This window comes from Spermophilus citellus, assembly GCF_964194105.1.
Source record: "Spermophilus citellus genome assembly, chromosome: 2".
NCBI classification, from domain to species: Eukaryota; Metazoa; Chordata; class Mammalia; order Rodentia; family Sciuridae; genus Spermophilus; species Spermophilus citellus.
Window position 1 is genome coordinate 133,699,813 of NC_138183.1, and position 16,661 is coordinate 133,716,473.

Consider the following 16,661-nt stretch of genomic DNA (forward strand, 5'->3'; position numbering starts at 1 on the left):
GAAACTGCTTCTGATCAAAATACTACAGAGATCTCAACTTTTGGGCTGTTGATGAATTTTAAATATAAACCTAGAAAAACAGAGACTCAATAAAGATGAAAAGGCAAGGTGTTCAATAGCTATATGATTGGATGGGGTAGAATAATAGTCATAAAAATGATACACTGATGAGCATAAACAGAAATTTGAAACTATTTTAGAACATAATTGGTGATGATCTTAATATTATTATGCTGAGACTGAGGTGTTTAATGTGGGATCAAGCTATTTTCAGCTATTCTATTTTTTTTTCTAATTTTATATTATTTTATATATGCTATATGGTAATTTATATACCTAAAATTGTTTGTTATAATTGTTATATGACATGTAGATAAATATCATTCTAATTTTATTTTATTCTGATTCTATGTCCTTGAAAATCAATATAAAACAAAGGAGATTAAAGTTGTAATATAAAATTGAGTAAAAACTCTGTAGTCTTGCATTTTAATTGTAAATATGAAGGACTCCTAAGGAATTAGTCATTTATCTATTATTTACCTTAAAAATACTAGAAACCGCCAAATGTGCAAGTCTCAAGTCCATATAACAACTGGGTTGAGATCACCCTATCTTTGTAATTTTGAGAACTGTTGTCTCATTTTCCTGCTTACTGATGTATTAACTTATACCCTCACCAACAATTTATGACAGTGCTTGTTTTATTTCAATCTTGCCAACACTGTGGTATTATCAAATTTAGATTATTGAGACTTAAGTAAAAATAGTATCTGAGTTTAATTTTAATGTACATTATCCAAATCAGGAGTGGATGTGGGAAGACTATGATTAATTTACCTTACAAAACTTTTTTAAAAATATTTTTTAATTGTTGACAGACCTTTATTTTGTTCATTTATTTGTATGTGGTGCTGAGAATCAAACCCAGTGCTTCACACATGCGAGGCAACTGCTCTACCACTGAGCCCCAGCCCCAGCCCAACCTTACAAATCTTTATTGGATATTTTGTGTGTTCCAAGCATCTAGCTGCTGGGTGTGCCATGTAAATAAAGCAAAGCACTTGCTTTGTTCTAGTAGAGGTGTCAATAAGTGAACAGTTAGACACACGAAGTGAGGTAGTGAGAATTGCTGTAAAAACAAAATAGGGAAAAGAGTGGAGAATAGAGGAAATGCTGCTCTATTTGAGCAGGGATCTGAGTGAACAAGGGGAATAAGGTAGGTAAAGATATTAAAGAGGTGACCATTGCTCAGATTGGGGAAGGATTTTTTTTTTTTTTTGCTATTAGAGCTTTGAATTTTCTTATAAATATGAAGAGAAACTATTGGAGGGCTTTGAGAAGGGGTGTGGCATCTATGATATATAAAGGGTTCTCTGGGTGCTTTGTGGAGAAATAATTGCAAGGGGGCAAGAATAGAAAGTAAGGAGAAAAAAATATGACTATTTCTTGTTCCAGGCAAGAAATAGTAATGGATTAGATTATAATAATGGCAATGGAGATGGAAAAAAATGAACCCAGGTGAGGAGAATGGATGAGATTTGCTATCAAATACCTTACAAGGATGGGGCATAGGAAGCTCTAAAGAACACCTCCCTTATTAATACCTACAACTCTGAAGTAGGAGCCATCAGGAAGATTGTTTGAGACTCAGGAAGAACACAGTTTTATTTTAATGGGAGGATTTGTGCAAAATCAGAGTGAGAATCCTTTGAACTACTATGAGGGAACCATATTTAGTGGCTTGGTTTTGGGAACATAAAAGTACCATCTGGCCCTGAAATTTTATGATTTTATCATTAAGATGAACAGCCCAAGAACAGATCAAAGGAGAGAACAATCAGCACCTTCCATAGGAAGCTGCACATGACAGAAGTTCCAGAATGTTTCTTCTGTTTCTTCTGGGCACAGCCTTCCTGTTCTGCCCCTATAGGGGTAAGTCTTGAAGATTAACATGGTAGCTTATGGTTGGTTAAGAGAGGGACAGACCCTGGGGAAGGGGAAGTCTCCAAAATTGGCTCGTGGGGCTTTGATAGATGTCTGTGATATTATGACGAGAGATTCATTTTTTTCCTTCTCTTTACAGCTGAGTTTCAAAACTCTGTAAAAGGTAAGTCCACATCTGGTTTAAAATCCCGGCAGACAGGTCATTTGTGACACGTTTAGGTATAAACCTCCCTTCCATCTTCAGAGAGGGCAAAAATCCATTCTTGCTATAGAATCTTTGGAGTTTTATCTTCTCCCAATCATATTTTGTCCATTTCTTGGAGTAAAGGAGGCTTAAATACCCTTCTTTTCTTCCTTTTACCCATCACTGAATAAAATCATCAGTCTAGATAAAGAGTTTATTACTTGAGGTCCTTGGATACATTTTTCTGGAACCCCCACCTCCTGAAATGTTATAAAACATTTGGTTTGTGTCTGTAAAGATTATGTCTCATAAGATTATCAAAGGAGTCCTAACCCAGTAAAGTTAGGAAGCCCTAGGCAATAGCGAGTCCCTGCAAAGAAGATCTCAAGCCCAGAGAAACTTCTCCAGACTGGGTCATCTAAGCACCTCTTTCTGTATCTGGCAGATACTGCAACAGTATGCTATAAATGTAAAACATATCATCTTGGATTCTGCTATGGAAGCATGAAGTCCTGCAACCTGAAGCATAGGCAATTCTGTGCTACCGAGAACTTTTATGTACTCATGGAAAATGGTAATGTGGGTATAAAGGGGCAGGGAAATGACTAACTCTTCTCTTAGAAGCAGTGGTGCTCTTTGGCTGTCACAATGATTAGGTGACTGGGGTGGATGAGGATGGGTGCTAATGTAGAGGGATGGAAATGATGAACTTTTTCCTAAGACAAAATTGGGTGAAGGGGAGGCTGATATCCCTGACCGGTTAGGGAATAGAATCCATTCTCTAAGTCAGTAATTAGTAGACTTAGTCTTGTAACTCATTTGGGCCTGGAGAAGGTTAGTGAGGATCTAGATAAAAAGGGGTCATTTCAGTTGTATTTTCAGTTGTATTTCCCCTCTTTCACCTTCTCAGGGAAGAGTATGTATCATTATTCAAGATTGTCCTGTATGACCTTCTGTGAGGACATCAACTTCATGAATTTTAATAAGAGGACAGAGCTTATCTGTTGCCAACACAGTAACTATTGCAACCTCCCTGAGGGACTCTAGTTCTACATCATTACTGGACTTGAGATCTTTCTTTAACTCACTACCTATTTTACCTCTTCCCCAAAACTTGTATTTTATTCTCCTCTCCTGGTCAATAGGGAGTGAGAAAGCCAGCTGTACCACTGCATGCAAGGAGTTTTACTTTTTTCATGCTGCTGCTGCTGTGAATAGGTTCAGACTTGTTTATTTATTATCTCCTATTTGAAAATGCAAATTCATGAACCAAAATTATTCCAAGACTGTCCTGAGAATTCTGAGATCATACTCTATCCTCATCTACACCCACTCCTCTGGGTTGGAACTCTCTTTGAATTAGCCTCACAACTTCTTGACATAGTCATTTTGACCATGGGTTCTGCAGGTACAGGAGAGCTAACCCCAGCTTCCCAAGGTTCGATGGCAACATGAGTCAAATCTTACTCTGATAGAGCTTTTGGGATGATTTCAGGCCAAAAAACAAGCAAACAAAAAAATGGACAGACATAGGGATAAGGCATCAAGGAAAATTTTAGGGGGACATCAGTCTATGGAAACTGAGATTTGAGAGATAATTTGATGTGAGTGGAATTGGCTTGGATTATCATGACCTTTGCTGGCCAGGTAACCCTGGGGACATTATTGAATTAGGTGATTGGACTGGGAATGGAGGCCTTGTTCAAAGATGACTACTCAGTTTCTTCTTATGGGAATAAGGAAAACATACAAATGGCCTTTAACAGTAGGTAAAGATGATAGAATGCAGAGAGATAGCATGGAGAAGTGTTTGGGTAACAAAGCACCATGTTTAAGATGAAGTCATGAGTAAGCTAAGCTGAAGATGTTAGACAGCAGAAAGATAGTGGAAGGAAGAGAAGCAGGCAAACATTGAGCAAAACAAATAGAAACCAAGCAACACTTATGTGGGGAGAAGCACAGCTGTGGGCAAGATGGAATAGCTTTGGATACAAAATAACCCTAGCATTTCTCTCTTTAGGAAGCTCAATGTAGTCCTTGATCCTGGATTCCCATGAGCCTTTTCTCTATTATGCCACATGAAGTTCTTAAGTGAACTAACTGCCTCTCTACTTGAGAAGAGATGTTTACCCTTTGTTTTGATCTGTGCTGGAGAACGCATCTTTTCTAAAGAATTCTCAATTTGAATTTTACAGGGTCAGAATAAAAAAAGACAGAAGACAACTTTTTCAAAATAGGCAAGCAGATTGTAAAAGCCAATGTAACATAATATTTTGAGTTTAAGGCATGGGCTCCTGATGTATGTGGGCTCTCTTACCCTTTGAATCATGGGGATGGGAGAGGTCAGTCTAGTGGGGTAGAAGAGGTAGGGGAGGAGAGAGAATGTGTAGGGAGCCAGAGAGAGGGAGATGGGGGAGAAAAGGGAAAGGGAAAGGAAAAGGGGAAACACATTGTTTCACTTTGTGTTTCAAACTTTCAAACTACTTCTGAATCAGCTGGGCATGGAGCACATGCCTATAATCCCAGTAACTTCCAGTAACTTGGAAGACAGATGCAGGAAGATTGCAAGTTCTTGGCCAGCCTCAGTAACTTATGAGACCCTTTCTCAAAATAAAAACTAAAAGTGTTCAGAATGTACCTCAGTGGTTAAGCATCACTGGGTTCAATTCTCAGTACTACAAACAGAACAAAACAAAACAAAGCAACAATTCTGAATCAACGTAGTGGATAGTTTTGATTTGATTTTAGTGTCTACTGAAATTCTTTCTCTTGATTAGTATACCCAACTCCATTACGTGTTGGCTTATGGTAACTCATAGTTATTTACTTCTCTGGAGACTTGCATTCTGCTAAACAGGAGTTGCCTTAATGGGCAACTTGAATGAGGCAAGAAAAATAAATAAATAAACAAACAAATAAATAAATAAATAGAAGTGAAGAAACAAGCTTCAGAGAATTGTCAGTAATAAAAGTATAAAAGTGGAACAACCAAGATTGTTTGAATCAAATGTGATAACATTCATGTATCGAAATATATTGAAATACCATGCCTCCACAAGAGATGATAACCTTAATGCAAATTTATCAACACAAACTCATGTTAAAATATATTCAGTGAAATTTCTACTATCTACCTACCTATTATCACATTTCTCTCAGTCAACCACACTTTTTATTCACCAAAATTTTAACAGTAGAGAATTCTGGCTTTTAGATATATTATCTAGTCCTAAAAATGGGGTGGATGCTCTTTTCTAGAATATGCTTATTTATTTGTTTAGAAATGAAACCAGGAAAAAAGACCTTACAAAAATACAGATGTTGGAATTAGCAGACTAGATTAAAAAAAAATCTTATGAATATTTTCAAGGACTGAAAGGAAATGAGTGAACAGACAGGGAATCGCAAGAGAGAGCTAAAAATATTTTTAAAAATTTACTAAAGATCTCCTGTAATAGTCTTGTTTTGAATAATTCACATTTTTGTTCATTTTTCTTTTTTGATTTTTAAATGGGAATATAAAATCATTTGAAAATAGGCTAAAAACTAAGTAGAAGGCACAGTAATTTAAATAGCATAATTTTGTATTAACAAATCTGACCTGTCAAGGTGGAAGACATGCTTATCTTTTTTTGCAGTTAGGATATTGTTGGTAATTTTCCAGGCTTGATATATAATAAAATCATTACTCATGTCTCACGTATAACAAAGATACTGTTAGAAGAGGAGTTGCGGTTAGAAACTCTTTATCAGCAGATGCAGAAAAAGCATCTGGAAAAGGATATTATTTTTTCACAACAAAACACTCAATAAACTAGAAAGAACAGAAGATGTCTTCAACTAAATCAAAGGTTTTTATGAAAAAAACATAGTTAACACAGTTAAGGTAGAAGAGCAAGTACTTTACACTTGTAATCAGAGACAATGATTTCTTCTCTCAAGGTATGGTACTGGAAGACATCTACCTAGGACAAGAAAGCAAAACTGGGCTCCTTAGTTAAAAACAAACAAACAAACAAACACCAACCAAGCAAACAGAAAACTGCAATGAGCTATCATTTCATATCCATTAGGATGGCTATTGTCAAAAATAAAACAATAAAACAGAAAATAACAACTGTTAGGAAGGATGTAGAAAAGTTGAAATTCTCATGCATCCACTTTGGGAAATAAGAAAATGAGCATTGTAAGCCTAAAACAGGCAGAATAGAACATAAGCACAAACTTAGAGAAGAAATCAATGAACTGGATCAAGAATAGAAAAACTGAGAAGATCAAACAAAACAAGTCAAAAGCTTTTTCTTTGGAAAGATTTTTAAAAATGATAAACCTCTAGCCAGGCTAATTAAGAAAAAGAGGAGAGTGAGAGAGAACATAAAGTAACAGTATGAGAAATAAAAAGATGGTTGATTGCTGATTCCAATTTCCTTAAGAGGGTAATAAAGGAGTACCACAAGTGACTCCATGCTCACAAATTTAATAATGTAGATGGAATGAACAAATCACTTCTATTGGAGACATCAGTATGAACTTATATCAGTTTAGTATAGACGCAGATGGATGTATATAGAAAAATTTATAAATATGTACATTTATATGTTATACAAATGTTTATCTCCTTGCATGTCAAATAAGGGTCTAGGTATAGTGCTATCAAGAGTAATGAGCACCCTTAACCCTCAGATCTTGGTTTCTTTTTTTGTTTTGTTTTCTTCACACCTTGGTTTCTAATATCATTCTCCAAAAGAAAAAATCAGAGGTTCTTGGAGAAATAGTTGCTGCTAGGAATGGAGCAGCAAATTAAAATGATGAGTCTGAAAACACGATGGAGATATATCAAACGGACAGGGGAACAAATGGAGAGATCTCCCAATGGCCTAAAAGTAAAATAAGTTGAACAACAACCTAAATATATGAATTCAATAAATACCCGTGAGTTTAAATGATAAAAATAAGTAACTGAGAAACAACAAAAAGAAAGAAATTAGGGGAGAGTGGACAAATCTGTATGTAGAAAAATTTCAAATAATTTATGTAGATACACACCCATATTTAACCAAATGTAACTTGAGCCCTTAAACATGGGCTGTGCACAGTGACATCCAAAAAGCATAGTGTGAAAAGTGTGGAGGGGGTCTCTACCGTAGTAGAAAAACCTGACAAATTCTCTCAGCCAGATGACCAAGACTGAGTGATAGATTATATAATAAGCTATGTCAATAGTTCCCTTCATATGGTTGGAAGAAAATGGTTTTGTTCATTTAGTCTTCTTCTCAAGAATACTTACCGCCAATACAACATGATCAATATCTGATCAATTTTTTTTCAAAACTGTTTAGGTCATGAAAGACAAAAATGATCTAAAAATACATGATGTCTCAAGGAGCCTAAGGAGACAAAACAACTAAATGTAATGCAGTGTTCTGGACAGAAAAAGAACATGAGGTGACACTAAGAAAATATGAGTAAAATATTTTCTAAGTTTAAAATCATGTATCAATATTGGTTCATTAATCATAACAAACATACCACAGTGAGTCAGGATGTTAACAACAATGGGTACCTTGGTGTAGGTATAACAGAACTGCCTGTACTATCTTCACAATTTATTTGAATTTAAAACAGTTCTAATATATGGAATAGTTCTAATATATGGAATCAACAAGAAGTTAAAAATCTTTAAAGAATGGCTGAACTTTGGTTTCAGTAATCCCAGGGCTCCAACTTCAAACATACAAGTTTTTTTTAGTAGAATCAATAGAATATTAAAATTTATATGAACTCTTAAGAGATCACAAATAGTCAAAACTTCCTTGAAAAGGTAGAACAAAATTGGGATCTCATGGCTCCTGATTTTAAAACTCATTACAAAGCTCTAGTAATTGAAACAATATGGTATTGGCATAAGATAAATATATAGAACACTGTAATAGAATAGAAGTCAATAAATAAGCCTTTGCATATATGTTCAAATGATTGTCATCTTTTCAATAAATGTTGGGAAAACTGGATATCCATATGCACAAGAGTGAAGTTAAATTCTTATTTCATACCATATGTGAAAACTAACTCAAGATGGATTAAAGGTTCAAATAAGAGACATCAAATATAAAACTCATAGAAGAAAACATGAGAGAAAATCTTCATGACATTGTATTTGTCAATGATTTATTTGAATAAGATGCCAAAAGTATAGGATAGTAGATAAATTGGACTGTATCAATATTAAAAACTGCATTTAAAGGACAAATTTAACAGAATCAATAGAAAAGACAACTCATGGAATGGAAACTCATGTATGTGATGTGAGTGATATCCTGAATATATAAAGAATTTCTACAATTTAGCAACAATAAAATAAACAATCTGATTAAAAATGGATAAAGGAGCAGGGTAGGGTGGCATATGCCTATAATCCCAGTGGCTTGGAAGGCCAGTCTCAGCAAAAGTGAGGTACAAAACAACTCAGTGAGACCCTGTCTTTAAATAAAATACAAAATAGGGCTGGGGATGTGGCTCAGTGGTCAAGTGCCCCTGAGTTCAATTCCCAGTAACATGCCCCCACCAAAAATGTACAAAGGTCTTGAGTAGATACTTCTCAAGAAAATATGTGTGGTGAATAAACATAGGAAAAGATGCTTAATATCACTAATCATTAGAAAAATGCAAATCAAAAACACAGCAAGAATGTGGGCCTTTGTGTGGCTCATACTCTAGATCTGTGGTTTTATTGGGAACACCAGGGACAATTTGACTCCTCAGTTAAAAACAAACAAAAAACCCACAGTGAGCTATCATTTCATATCCATTAGGATGGCTATTGTAAAAACAAAACAAAACAAAACCCACAAAATGGAAAATAGCAACTCTTAAGAAGTATGTAGAAAAGTTGAAACTCATGCATTTTTTGTTGGAATGTAAAATTTTGTAGTAGCCTATGTAAAACACAGTGTAGCAAATTCTCAAAAAATTAAATAGAATTAGAAGATGACTCACAATTCAATTTTTGGAAATATATGTAAAAGAATGTGAGAATTATAGTGGTTAGTTACTAGAGGCCAGGGAGAGAATGGTAGAGAAAGGATGGGGAGAGATTGCTTAAAGGGTACAAAGTCATGGCTAGGTAGGAGGAATAAGTGTTGGTGTTCTATTATACAGGGGTGATAATAATTAACAACATTGTATGATACAAATAGCTAGAAGGTGGATTTTTTTTCTAGATTTGCTTTAATGTTTTATTCTTCAATTTCCTGGAAATCAATATATTTTATGATCAAGACACAGAAGGCAATCATCAGTATAAGTAATAAAATTTTTAAATTTTGATTTCTGTGTGTTGCTTTGAATATGATTACTATTGTAACATTGATTTCACATTCAAATTAAGTTCTACTCAATGTGAAAAATTACCTTATTTTCCAGAGAATTCTTTGAAATATCACAACTGTTTAGTAATCCCTACTAGTTTTCTATTAAATTTCTAGTGGATAAATCTTAATATAATCCTCTAGGAAGCTCACAGCATTTAAAGTGCCTCAAATTATATTAAATTTAAGACAAAATTTTTTTTAAAAAGTCACTGAAATAGACAACCCAACTTTCTTCCCAAGAGAACTCATATAATCAGGAACCATATTAGTAAAGGCCTAGAATAGACATTACTTTTCTATGACCTATCTACCATATCATTTGTTTCTCCTTAACAAAATTTTACAAGGCAGAAGAGCCCTCCAATACCTGGAAAGTCTATCTGCTGTTTCCTGTTGAATCACAGAATCACAGAATGGTTGTTTGTTTTTTTTTGGATGACAAGAACTTTTAAAATTTTTTAAAAACTTTATTTATTTACTCTAGTTTGTTATATATGACAGCAGAATGCATTTCAATTCATAGTACACAAATAGAGCACAATTTTTCATATCTATGGTTGTACACAAAGTAGAGTCACACCATTCATGTCTTCATACATGTACTTAGGGTAATGATGTCCATCTCATTCCCAACCCCCCTGCCCCCACCCTTCCCTCCCCTTTGCCCTATCTATAGTTCCTCCATTCATCCCATGCTCTTTCCTGCATCCACATTATGGATCAGCATCCTCATATCAGAGAAAGTATTCAGTATTTGGGTTTTTTGGGATTGGCTTACTTCACTTAGCATAATATTCTCCAACTCCATCTATTTGCCTGCAAATGCCATGATTTTATTCTCTCTTAATGATAAGTAATATTCCATTGTGTATATATATATATCACTGTTTCTCTATCAGTTCATCTACTGAAGGGCATCTAGATTGTTTCCACAATTTAGAAATTGTGAATTGTGCTGCAATAAACATTGATGTGGCTGTGTCACTATAGTATGCTGCTTTTAAGTCCTTTGGGTATAGACTGAGGAGTGGGGATAGCTGGGTCAAATGGTAGTTCCATTCCATTCTAAGGAACCTCCATACTGCTTTCCATATTGGTTGCCCCAATTTGCAGTCCCACCAGCAATGTATGAGTGTACCTTTTCCCCCAGATCCTCGCCAACACTTATTGTTTGTATTCTTGATAGCTGCCATACTGACTGGAGTGAGATGAAATGTTAGAGTAATTTTGATTTGCATTTCTCTAATTGCTAGAGATGTTGAACACTTTTTCATGTTTGTTGGTAGAAAATATGCCCAACACTTCTGAGAAGTGTCTGTACAGTTCCTTGGCCCATTTATTCATTGGTTTATTTTTATTTCATTTTTTTGGTGTTAAGATTTTTGAGTTCTTTATATATTCTAGAGATTAGTGCTCTATCTGATGTGCATGTGGTAAAAATTTGCTTCCAAGATGTAGGCTCTGAATTCACCTCACTGATTGCTTCTTTTGCTGAGAAGCTTTTTGGTTTGAATGCATCCCATTTATTGATTCTTGATTTTATTTATTGTGCTATAGGAGTCTTATTAAAGCCATGATTCCTGTGTGGGAGCAGCTGTGAGGGGTCCTCTAAACACTTTCAGAGAAACAGTATTCCCACTATTTAAATCCTATGTCCTGGAGTGACACAGAATGCAGCTTCACTCTAGCCTGCCATCTTGGATCCAGAGTATTGGTAAAACATAACCATATTTATTTCTGTGGCTTACCATTTTATATTTTCATATATTCTAAAAGATCAAAATTTAAATCTTTTATTTTTTTCATGAAGTCAGATAATTCAAACTATATTCATTCAATTAATTTAAGGAAGAAATATTCAGATTTAACTTTCATTCTTAATGTTAACATGCCAAGAGTTCAAGAACAGAAGGATAAGTGGGTCAGACCCATGTGCACAATACTTATGCCCTCCAAATTGAAAGAAATGACTCTTTAAGAAGAAATGAGGCCTATGCTGAGTCATGTAATATTGAAACAATGTCAAATTTGATGAGATTTTAGTATTGGAAAAAAATGTATTATTCTATTACTATTTATATTTTGATCTTTGCTTCAGAAACTAGTAAGAATGTAAAAATATTTTAGAATATTCTATTAAAAAGGTTAACAGTTTTTAGAAAGCAAAGTAAAATAAAAAATATGCCCAACTTTAAGATACTAATAAACACTTATTAGTGAAAGTCTAAAAGAGTATGCACCAAAAGTAATAATGAATGTTAAATAAAAATCCTGAAAGAATATATATCATGATAAAGGGGCTAAAAGCATGCAATGGAGGAAGGATAGCATCTTCAACAAATGGTGTTGGGAAAACTGGAAATCCATATGCAACAAAATGAAACTGAATCCCTTTCTCTCGCCATGCACAAAAGTTAACTCAAAATGGATCAAGGAGCTTGATATCAAATCAGAGACTCTGCGTCTGATAGAAGAAAAAGTTGGCTCCGATCTACATATTGTGGGGCCAGGCTCCAAATTCCTTACTAGGACACCCATAACACAAGAGTTAATAACAAGAATCAACAAATGGGACTTACTTAAACTAAAAATTTTTTTCTCAGCAAGAGAAACAATAAGAGAGGTAAATAGGGAGCCTACATCCTGGGAACAAATCTTTACTCCTCACACTTCAGATAGAGCCCTAATATCCAGAGTATACAAAGAACTCAAAAAATTAGACAATAAGATAACAAATAACCCAATCAACAAATGGGCCAAGAACCTGAACAGACACTTCTCAGAGGAGGATATACAATCAACCAACAAGTACATGAAAAAATGCTCACCATCGCTAGCAGTCAGAGAAATGCAAATCAAAACCACCCTAAGATACCATCTCACTCCAGTAAGATTGGCAGCCACTATGAAGTCAAACAACAATGAGTGCTGGCGAGGATGTGGAGAAAAGGGTACACTTGTACAATTTTTAAAATTTTTTATAGAAATATATATTATGAATACAATGCTAAACTATTTCTGTACTAACAGCACTACTTATACAAAGAAATTTAATAGTAAAACATAAATATAGAAGATGCTTAATTTTGGCCCTTTTGGGGAAAAAATGGAATAGATTTCTTTTTTAACATTGCTCTCGGTGCAAAAATAGAATGGAAGGTAGTAACTGCAACAATCTTAGTGTTTATCCTTGTAATTCTTTAAATGTCACCAGTCATAAGAGCAATGAACTCCTCTTGATTTATTTCTCCACCACAATCTTTATCACATTTCTATCATAGTCTGAAGTTTTTTATCACTCAAATTTTCACCCAATTCTCTTACAACATGTTGCAAATTCCTCAAGCTTATTTTACCTGAAGCATTATCATCAAACAGTTTAAATGCTGTCTGTATTTTCTTCATGTGGATCTCTTTCCAATATACAGTCTGTTACAACTTCATTAAAATCTTCAAAAGTGATTTTCCCTGTGACTTCTCTGTCATAATCTTTAAGAATCTTCAATATCAGTTTTTTTTACATCAAATCTCAAGGCTCGGGCCTGGAGATGTGGCTCAAGCAGTAGCAGGCTCACCTAGCATGCGTGCGGCCTGGGTTCGATCCTCAGCACTACATACAAACAAAGATGTTGTGTCCGCCGAAAACTAAAAAATAAATATTAAAATTCTCTCTCTCTCTCTCTTTAAAAAAAATTAAAAAAATTTCAAGGCTGTCATAGCCACTTTTAATTCATGACAATCTATTGCTTCATCTTTGTATTACACAGCTCAAAAACATGTTTAATTTCTCACTTCTTTTCCTCAGAAAATTCTCTTCTTTTTGTTCTCTTTGTTTTGTCAACTACAAATTTACTTCACAAAGCTAAACTCATTTTCTCATTTTCTCTTCAGAGATGTTCCTCTTAAGAACAATTTAAAACCCCTACCCAATGCATTCTGACTTCCCCATACCTAGATGAGTGGATATTTGAGTGTTATCATCATAAACAAAAGATGTTTGAGATGATGGATAACCTAAATATCGTGGCTTGATCAATTAACAAAGTATAAGTGTGCCAAAGCATTGTTCTGTACCCCCTTAAAGATATACAATTATTATTTATAAGTAAAAAGACTTAAGTTTTTCAGTACTAAAGTAAAAAAAAAGAAAAATTGAAAGCAAGGACTTGAACAGATATCTGTACATCCATATTTATGTTGCATTATTCACATAAGCAAAAGATGGAAGCAACTGAAGTGTGTACTGACAGATGAATGAATAAACAAAAAGTGGTATCTCCTACAATGGAATATTATTTAGCTTTTAAAAAGATGAAAATTCTGGCACATGTTACAACATGGATGAATCATGAAAATAAATGCCCAAGTGAAATAATCCAGACACCAAAGATCAAATAATGCATGCATGATTCTACTTATTTGAGGTACCCAGAATGATTGAATTCACAGAAAACAAAAAGTAGAATGTAGTTGCCAAGAAATCAGGTAGAAAGAATGGGGAATACTGTTTTTGTGAATACAGAGTTTCAGTTTTGCAAAATGAAGGGTACTTGGGAAGTATTTATCATGAAGATCTTTTCTAAATGGAAAGTTTGAATTGTCTTCTGGTTTTTGTAATTTTCTGTATTTTTCTTACTTTTATTATCAATGTATCTTCTTAGTTGTTTGTAACAAATATTATCAGTAAATATTCTAGAAGACTGCTAAGTTTGAATTTTTATATCTGTTGTTTCCTACTTCTATGACTTTGACAACTAATTTAATTGCCTCAGGTCTCAATTCCTTGAACTATGGATCATCAAGCAATCCTGACACCTGAAATTCTCATTACTGGATTTTCTGGGTTATTGAGACACAAAATTGGGCATGTACAATAGCAATCTGGCTTAAGGAAAAATGGCCAAAAAGAGAACAAACTCAAGCAGATCAGGATGGCAGATTTAGATGCAGAAGCATGTAGTTCTGCTAGGTTACCACCTTTCCTCTGTTGCACATCTATAGTTTCTCTGTTGCTTTTTATGACTAACAATTGTAGAAGGGAGAGACTAGATTTTTAAATGGAGATTCTGTCAACAACAAAAAGTTGACAGCTTAATCCTTAAACTTCAATCAAGGGTGTTCCTGAAAGAAAATAATGAAAAATTCTCCAATGGTAAGAACATTTGATTATCCATTTCATCTGGACAGATTTATATTAATTCATGACTATTTGCTAACAGCTTGGCTGTGTTAAGTCCATTCCAGCATGAAAAGATTGTGGAATAAGCATCTACTTTGGATATGTATATTCTACTAATATGTAATTGAATATGTAATTCTACTAATAGTGTTTCTGCCATCACCATTAATTGTGAACTTACAGAATTAATTACTCTCCATCAAGATATTTCACATAGCATTTGTTTTTCCAAGCAATTAACTCATTCACTGTTCCCTTGATCAGCCCTGAACAATTGTAAGGGTGCTCCTTATAAGCCTAAAAACTGCAAAAGGGACTTTTGGGGGTCTAGCCAATGCAAGCAAGCCAAGTTAAAGGAAGAACAGGAATGTCCTCACATCCATGGAAATTGCTTATCTTACCATGTACCTTATTACCTGAAGCAACTAGCCTGATGGAATAGTGAAAATATCCAGTGAAACCTCAACTAAACTATGATTTCAGTGTAAATGCTTTAAATAGATTAGAGTGCATCTTATGAGGTGCATTGTGGGCATAAGTAACTAATATATGGTTTTGCTTTTTCCTATAGTCCAAATACATAGGTCCAAGAATCAAAATGTGGAAATGGGGACACATTTTTCCACCCCTAAAATTTTCATTTTTGCTTATTGGAAGACTTAGTTGTGGAGGAAGAAATGTTTCCATTAAGAAACATAACACTGATTCAGTTGATTCCAAAGCTCATACAGTATGACTATTTTAGGATCCTGTGCCACTGAAACCATAGGTAGGAAGGGAGGTCTTTCTACTCTCTGAGAAAACTGATCCTGATTGCTGAAGGGGAATTGGGGTGAGGTTGCACAATAAGGTAGAAATGACTATGTCTGAAATACATGAGATTCTCTGAAGGGCTACTGAATTCTTTCTGTGCAATAATAAAGTAAATATAAAACTCTGGAACTAACAGAAGGAGGATGGCTGAATATTTGAATCCCACAAGAATAAAGTTGGCATTATCCCAACAGGTCAATAAACCTTACCTGGTGAGGTTCTGATTGAGAGAAAAGAAAAACAGAATTGGTAAGTAGAAAAAGGAAGTTTTTACAGTTTCATTATTGGTCACAAAGGCAAAGACTGGGCAACTATGCCTCTTTTCCTTTCTTGTCATAACTTTAGTCTTCCCTCTATTTTTTATATAATAATTGGTGGCAATTGACAGGTGGAATTTATTGGATTTGAAAAATATTCACCATTGGACAGGAATGAGTATATAGGCTATTAGAGAAATAGAGATAAGTTTTAAGAATTTGTCTCCTCCTTACTCAGAGAAAGGGTAAGGGTGTCTTTATTTGTATTAAGGATAAATGCATCTTATTAAGCAAAAGCATAAAATTATCTTTCTTGTTAAATAGAGTCCAAATATATATGTTGTGTCTTATAAGATAACCTAACCTTTTTAGGATGCGTATGCTGAAATCATAGTTTAATTAATTAGTGCACAGATGCCAAGCAGCCAAAGCCAAGGCTGCACTGGTTATTAAATGATTGTCACTCATCTTTAAATGCACAGTTATCTGCTCTGCTTTATGATTCTGCCTTTGCAAAGTAGCTGCCTGTTAAGCTGCCAACAAGGAATACAGCAGGGACACTGGAAGATTGGAGGAAGAGAAAGAAACGCATTTCTTCCTAACTCCTGTGCCTCTTGCAGTTCTTCATTAGATTTCAGTGCTACAGTGGGTTCCATTTTATGGTCCCCAATCCCACTTCCAGAACCAGCCTCATGATGCTCCCATGGAGATACCAACATCACCTGAACAGTGTCCCTTCCCTCCAGGGATGAACTTAAATTTCTTGGAACCCCTCCTTGGAGCTCTTGTAGGGCCAACAATAACTAAGCAATCCCTCCTCAGATATCTGGGTCTCAGTTCCAAGGAATCCCTCATCCAGCCTTCTAGTAACCTGACCTTTTCCTTGTGTTCCCTTGTTATAGTTAAAGCAT

The 16,661-nt window shown here is 34.8% G+C and overlaps 1 protein-coding gene and 1 pseudogene across 2 annotated transcripts in view; one reads left to right on the plus strand and one right to left on the minus strand.

Annotated features, from left to right (window-relative positions):
• Positions 1–3,178, plus strand: part of PATE2 (prostate and testis expressed 2) — a gene marked incomplete at both ends in the record, with an annotated part of 40,010 nt that extends 36,832 nt beyond the window's left edge. Inside the window, 2 exons of the mRNA XM_081280256.1 lie at positions 2,577–2,705; positions 3,042–3,178. Coding sequence (XP_081136382.1) covers positions 2,577–2,705; positions 3,042–3,178 — 266 coding nt within the window. The remainder of the gene's footprint in view (positions 1–2,576; positions 2,706–3,041) is intronic.
• Positions 3,179–12,701: 9,523 nt separating this feature from the next.
• Positions 12,702–13,395, minus strand: LOC308642668 (centrin-3-like; annotated as a pseudogene). The gene is made up of 2 exons: positions 13,225–13,395; positions 12,702–13,043 (listed from the first exon to the last, which is right to left on the minus strand). The product of its transcript is annotated as a centrin-3-like (transcript).
• Positions 13,396–16,661: the final 3,266 nt, after the last annotated feature.